This window comes from Odontomachus brunneus, unplaced genomic scaffold, assembly GCF_010583005.1.
Source record: "Odontomachus brunneus isolate Ranch 3 - 2012 unplaced genomic scaffold, Obru_v1 Obru_scaffold_037, whole genome shotgun sequence".
Lineage (NCBI taxonomy): Eukaryota > Metazoa > Arthropoda > Insecta > Hymenoptera > Formicidae > Odontomachus > Odontomachus brunneus.
The window spans coordinates 539,547-546,681 of record NW_022639487.1 but is presented as its reverse complement, the minus strand read 5'-3'; the positions used below and the strand labels follow the sequence as shown (position 1 = coordinate 546,681).

Genomic DNA, 7,135 nt, shown 5'->3' with positions numbered 1-7,135 from the left:
GAGAGAGAGAGAGAGAGAGAGAGAGAGAGAGAGAGAGAGAGAGAGGAATAGCAGGGTGGCGGAAAAAGGTGAGGAAACGGACGACATCGAAAGCGTGTATCAATATTGGTCGAAGCCGCCTAAATGTTGGTCTACGCTATCAGCACCGACTGGATACATTATTCATGCGCGATAAAGTATTCTCTGAAGCGAAGCGCACGTACGTGCGCATACAGGCCGGTCCACCCAACGTCGCCGGTTGAAATATATTTCCTTTTTCTTCTTTTAAGCAGCTCCGGGCAGTCGAAGCTTCTTAGACCGTCCGAGGCCCGCGCGTACGCGGTTTCCACCGGTTCGTTTCCACGTGTATCACGATCAACGTTTATTTTACCACCTTTCTCTCCTTCTTCTATGACGCGGGAGCTGTATAAAATCTCAAATTGGCGCCAGAAGGACGTTCTGAATGATAGCGTTAGACATTGACCGCTCTGTACATACCGCGCCGGGCGACGATACGGCACTTTCCGCGCGAGCAAGCCAAAGAGCGGAATATACGAACTTTAAAATAAATATAGACCGACTGAGAGGCGACATTTTTTCGCGTCGTTCGCCGCGCGTATTTAGAACGAAATGGCGGAATGTAGCCCACCGGGTATATAGTCGCCGATTTATCGAGTGTATTATCCATTATTGAAGACCGCGAGTCGGAGATAATAACGTTACCGCACCGATCGACAGTCGTGATTGACCGCCGCGAACGGAGGGTTATTTCTATTTTCTCATTTATAATCTATTACCATAACGTATGAAATATTGCATTTCGATCAAATTCTATGTTCGCTTCAACAGAGATCTAATTTCGCGACATTACAGTACTCCCAACCGAAATTGGCAAGTGGGCGGCAAATATTGCCAACACGCTCGACGAGGAAAATCTTATTTTACCAAAATATTCTCTTCAACCGAGATTCAAGTCGTATAATAAAAAAAAATATTATTAATTTTTCTGACCGATATATCTCGTTACGTCTATGATATTCAACCTATTATAATTTGTCTGAAAGAGAGAGAGAGAGAGAGAGAGAGAGAGAGAGAGAGAGAGAGAGAGTTTGCGTTCGAAAAGTAGTTCGTAGTAGTTCAATTCATATATTTTGTAGAAAATATTGGCACTTGACCAAACTTCGTGATATCATTTTTTTGTAAAAAATACAAATTGTAACAACGATATTTTATTTTAACATTTTAATTTTGGTCAAGCGAGGGAGCACGTACGCTTGATGCTTTTTTATCTTCTTTTTTTTAAGGAAGTTATTCTGTATGTATATATATTTTACACAATCCTACAGATTTGTTTTAAAGAGTTTCCATATTACAAAATAACAAGATCAACTAAAACTTATTTTATATAATATTGATTATAACGTCTAGGAGATGTGATTCTAATGCAAGAGATTAATAAAAAAATATTAATACATATAGTTAGTATCAATGTAATATGATGTGTTAATTAATATGTGAATAATATTCTTTATCATAATTATAATTTTATTAATTATTAGTTATAATCATGCATTTACTGCGTTAACTCTTACTTGTCTAGTTTCACTATGCGATTGTACATCAGAGAGCCTTTCCAAAATTCCAAGAAATATTAAGGCTCACTTCCACAATTTACTTTAACCGAAATTTAAATTGTTAAGAGTTTATTCAGAAAAACTTGCATGTACGTATTACAAAGATATGAAAATTGTTGAAATAATTATTTAAAAAATTATTAGAATACTTTATTTCTTTATTAATTTCCTCTAATTGTTCTTTTCAATAAATGTTTAATTTCAGGAAATATTACAATCTGTAATTAATATCCTTTGTAAGTCTAAAATGATTATAAATTTATATTCCATATTAAACAATTAAATTATATAAATAATGACATATATATCTCTCTCATGTATTATATTAAATTCTATCGTAAGATATATTTTGTATGTAAAAGTAAATTTTTTTATATAAAAAAGTAAGTTACTTACATACGTTAAGAAAAAATACTGGAAAATTTATTTTTGGAATAAAGTTTATTTCTGTGAAATAATTCGTCATTATTTATATAATTTAGTCGTACAATATGTAATACAAATCTGTAATAATTTTAAACTTATAAAAAATATCGAATATAAGAAATTATAATATTTTTTGAAAATCTATTTATTGAAAAGAGCGATTAGAGAAAATTAATAAAGAAATAAAAATTATTCTAATAACTTTCTTTCTATATTCATATGCACAAGGAACTTGACTAATATAAAATGTGTCTAATATAAGAGGCATCCTTTTACTGTACGGATCAGTTGATCCTTATGCATATGCAATATGTGATTTTGCAAGTTTGTCTAATTAAGTCTTTAACGAATTACACTCCAACTAAAGTAAGTTGTAGAAACAAGCCTAAGAATCGCTGAGACAATACGTCTCGCCGTTCACTGTACTGCAAATGCATAACACGCTTCGTGATGTCGACCTGCTCTCACACAATTTTGTTCTTGCGAAATATCTCCTCTTAATGGTCACCACTCGCTCCGCATGACTCCGTTCTTGCGCCGCGTATTCCTGTCGTTGATATTTACGATTATTATTCGGGCAAGCGCGCGCGAACTCGAATAATTTTCGGTTAGTTTCGAGCCACCGCGACGAGACCGTCGGTATCACACTCAGCGAGGACCATTCGTCATTTTGTGGCATAGCACGTACAATTCGACACAAGTTGACACTAATAAGGGAAGCGTGTTTCACTCGGCGGCGAAGCTATCTTTGCCTCGTGCAGCCGTCGTAAATAATCCCGCGCCCGCGTAAATAATTTGTTTGTTTGTTTGTTTGTTTGTCACGGTGAGCAAACGTCAATGCGGGGATCTCGTCGAGCTAACGGGACTCGATATTTTTCCGACGGTTGCATGTAGAAATGGATTGTTTCCCTTTGCGCATATACCGTGAGTGAACAGAGTTGCGTCACGTTGGAGCGCAAAACTCTCCAGCTCGCTATTTTTCAAGCGTTTAGACGGCAACAGTTACCGACAAGCGTCGCTTCTTGCCGAACGAAATCCACTTGTCTGGCAACTCAAGCTCCATACATAGTATCCTGCACTTACAACTGCTCGTAGAGCTCGCTCGTCGCTTCGTTGATTGCGAGCACCCCTTTCGTCAGGACTTGATCCTTCCGCGATTTATACCCGGCGCACGAAGCGCGACGACGAGCTGCTCGATATTTCGCTAACGACGCCCTATCCATTTCGCTAATTTTATAATTAATTCGAGCCAGTAATTCAGTGCAATATACATTAATCAACTCGAATTGACTTCCTCGATAAACATTTGTGCATTATTATTGGTGTCACATTACCTCGATAACAATTATGATTAATAAATTCGTTATAGCTACAGTTGACCATATCAAGCGAGACGAGCACTTGCAGTTTGTAGTTGATAATTATTTTCTCACATTGGTTCGACTTACTATTTCATGCAATCATAAAAAAACCGATCATTTTCTATCGCATTCGACATAACGAATTCTTACAATGCAATTTCGAATCGCTTACTCTTAAGGTGGAAGTCTTAATTCCAGTCCAGTCTTAACTCTGTCGATGCGAATCTATTTTGCTTGCGTAAGGTGAATGTCCCAATTAACGACCGTAACCCGATTTGTGACAATTTCATCCGTTTTATCTAATAAATTCATTAATACGGGTCTACATTTATCTTGAATATGTATTTTACTTTAAATTTGCTATATTGTGACAAGTTTCGAATAAAATCAAGAATCACGGTAAATACTGAAAAATAATTTTATAAATGTTTTGTAACTAACAGTAACAGCTCAAACTTGCCGACATCTTAGAGTACAGGGTGTGGCTCCAAAATCCGGACAAATTATACATTTTTTCTAAACATATTTTTTATTGCAAAAACGAAAAGATTTACAAAATTTTTTTAACCACATTGTTTGTAAGGCCATAAAGAACACATTTACTCAATATATCCAGTATATTCATCTCAAGATATTCCAGTAATGATTGATTATTATTTTTTATTAACAAATTTATATATTTTTTTTATTTTCACGATGACTTTGTCATTAATTAGGACATTTACCTTACGTCACAAATTAGGTTAAAACTATACTGTCATATTATTAAATATCTCTCTCAGCCATCTTGAAGAAATATAGATAAAATCGAATCTTCCCACGTAAATAAAAAATATTACATAACTGAAACCCCAAATGTTCAAGTTTCCCAACAAAATCAATTTTATTTACTTATCTAAACACGTTTTAATTGATTAATTTACTTTCACGAAGTTACTTGGAGAGCTATTCGTGGAAATGGACCTGTTCGTGGAAAAGGATCCTGGAATATTTTTGCAAAATTCTCTTTTCCCCAATCTGGAGAATGTCGATTCAATCAGAATCCATTCCGAACAAGTTCGCAATAGCTTCCTCGGTTACTAATTGGGACATTCATCTTGTTGCAGTTTTGCAAACGTCGCGTTTACGTCGTCATTTTTTCCAAAAAACCATCTGCCCGCAGGAAGCGTGCTGTTGGAGCTGCGTCGCTTGCCGGGAGGACGCTTATGTGTACAACGACACGTGCAAGAATTGTTACCCCGGCTACGCGCCAAATTCCACGATGACCGGCTGCATCAAGCTCACCGCGGAAGTTATACCCTGGACGAGTCCTTGGGCGCTAGTACCGTTGATCTTCGCGTCCATCGGGATCCTCAGTACCCTCTTCACTACCATCGTCTTCATACGGTGAGTCGCATTTTGTTCAACGTCTTCTCATCTTTCCTCCTTTTTATCTCGTACACTCGAGATATTGTATTTCCAGCGTGTTATATCTCGACGACGAGATTCCTCCTTTGGGGAAGGGGGAATATAGCCTTCGCGATACATACCGACGATCAAAGATGCGAACGAGCGAAAACGCACTCCAATATCTTTCTTTGTAGTAAAAACGAAGAGGGATTGAGTGCGAAGTAACGTCATCGAGAATGAGAGCTTAAAGAGGTCCAAAGCCGGCGCTTGCGAAGTGAAAATTTAATCAAAGGCTTAATTAACGAGCTATTAAACTTACTTAATTAGAGGAAGTAAAAGGTTCGACGCACTGAATTACAAATGCGCAAGGGGGGAGTTTTTAAGACTCAGACCTCAATTTTCTTTTTAAACTCTACTCGCGTCGACAAGTTAACTCAGAAATTAGACGCGCGTGACTTTTTATGAGAGATATAATTAACAACTTGAATTAATTGTCGGGTCTCTGTTGATGTTTAAAAAGTATCATATGCTTTAATATCAAAGACTCTGAAAACAATTCAAAATTACAACGAAAAAAAGTTTTCACTCGCTCTGTCTGTACGAACAAGCAAAGTTAATTGATGGTATTTTTGCAAACAAAGCCTGACGTGTATCGTTAACTCTCTACAATGTATGTACAGAAAGGCGTGAAAATTATTAAAATAATTTTCGTTCCTTTATATATGTTAGTTTTCCCTAATTTTTTTTCCAATAAATGTCTAATTTTAGGAAATATTATAATTTGTTATCGATATTCTTCTTATAGGTTTTAAATGATTACAGGTTTGTATTACATAAAATATATAAAATAATGACGGATTATTTCACAAAAATAAACTTTATCCCAACAATAAATTTTCCGGGATTTTTTCTTAGTATATAAGTAATCCATTTTTATAAATATAAAAATATTTATTTTTACCTACAGAATAAATCTTACAATTAAAATCTAATATAATATATATTATACATTATATATATTATTAAAAGTAATAGTGTGTAGGCTCTATAATGTTACAAACAACGACGAAGAAAGCAAAAGGCAGTAAGAACCAAGGCATTGTATATATAATATGATATATATCCGTTATTTACGTAAGTTAATCGTCCAATATGTAATGCAAATCATTTTAAATCTATAAGGAATATTGATATCAGATTGTAATATTTTCTGAAATTAAGCATTTATTAAAAAGAACAATTAGATAAAACGAAAAAAGAAATCAAAATTATTTTAATAATTTTCATACTTTTGTAATTTTGAAATATATTCTTTAACACCTATTTCGTGTGTTTATCATTGTATAGCTTATAACAACAATATTACCATCGACCAATCTATTTATAATAATTATTAATTCCTATTACTCACACCAAAGTGGATGTTATTTAAAGATAATGAAATATTAATGAATTTGGAATTTAATTATATTCCATAATTTATACTTATATTCCATAATCAAAAATCTACTTTTTCTTGCAATATCGTTTTGTTCGACAAAAACGAAGAGGATAAAGAGGATACATAACTTGAGACGTCACATTTTTTTGACATTTGACTTCGCCTTCAATCCTCTTATGGAACCTTCGTACTTGCGCAATTGCAGATTCAATCGCACCCCGGTGATCATGGCGTCAGGTCGCGAGCTCTGCTACGTCCTGCTGGTCGGCATTCTCTCGTGCTACGGCATGAGCTTCGTCATACTGAGCAGGCCGACCACGTGGAATTGCACGTACTTGAGAATCGGCCTCGGTCTCTGTCTCAGTATATGCTACAGCGCGATCCTCACGAAGACCAATCGCATATCGCGGATATTCAACCAGAGCACGAAGAGGATCAAGAGGCTCTCCTACACATCGCCGAAGAGCCAAGTGGTAATAGCTAGCGGTGAGTACGAGTTGCACTCACCTCGGTAAACACGCCGACGAGCCAACCGGATCGAGAGGATAATTGCGCGCCGATGTTTGACGCAACGATGAAATAAAAGCCCGAAACCGTGCGCGATCGCAAGAAAGGGAATAATGGCCCGGTCCTTACGACGGAGTTTCGTATCGCCACTTCACGCGTAGGAGCCCATCAATTAGGACGATCTGTCAGAGTCTATCCACATTGTCCCGATCACGATTAAGCGTCACACCTTACACTGATCGTCTCATAAGTAGCTGCGTATTTATTAAGAAAAAACGAAAAATAACTTGGCTAAAAAAGAGCTGTAAGACAAAATTTGAATTTGTTAAAGTTTCCACTATATATAAATTGAACTATTATTTTTTCCAACTGCTCATTAGAAAAAGACTGACCATTCG

General features: G+C 36.0%; 2 protein-coding genes across 3 annotated transcripts in view; one reads left to right on the top strand and one right to left on the bottom strand.

Annotated features, from left to right (window-relative positions):
- The window catches only part of LOC116843963 (prolyl 4-hydroxylase subunit alpha-2), a 140,004-nt gene that overhangs the window by 126,008 nt on the left and 6,861 nt on the right, over positions 1–7,135 (bottom strand). The gene's annotated exons all lie outside the window — the stretch shown is intronic.
- Positions 4,072–7,027, top strand: LOC116843964 (metabotropic glutamate receptor 2-like). Its single transcript, XM_032814967.1, has 2 exons — positions 4,072–4,786; positions 6,436–7,027. Exons 1-2 carry the CDS (start codon positions 4,425–4,427, stop codon positions 6,743–6,745), a joined length of 672 nt encoding a protein of 223 aa, XP_032670858.1. The 5' UTR covers positions 4,072–4,424; the 3' UTR covers positions 6,746–7,027.

Coding starts and splice junctions, on each gene's coding strand:
- LOC116843964 (XM_032814967.1), top strand. CDS start 4,425: ATGTCGATTCAATCAGAATCCATTCCGAACAAGTTCGCAATAGCTTCC. Junction 4,787..6,435: donor ACTACCATCGTCTTCATACG/GTGAGTCGCATT, acceptor GCGCAATTGCAG/ATTCAATCGCACCCCGGTGA.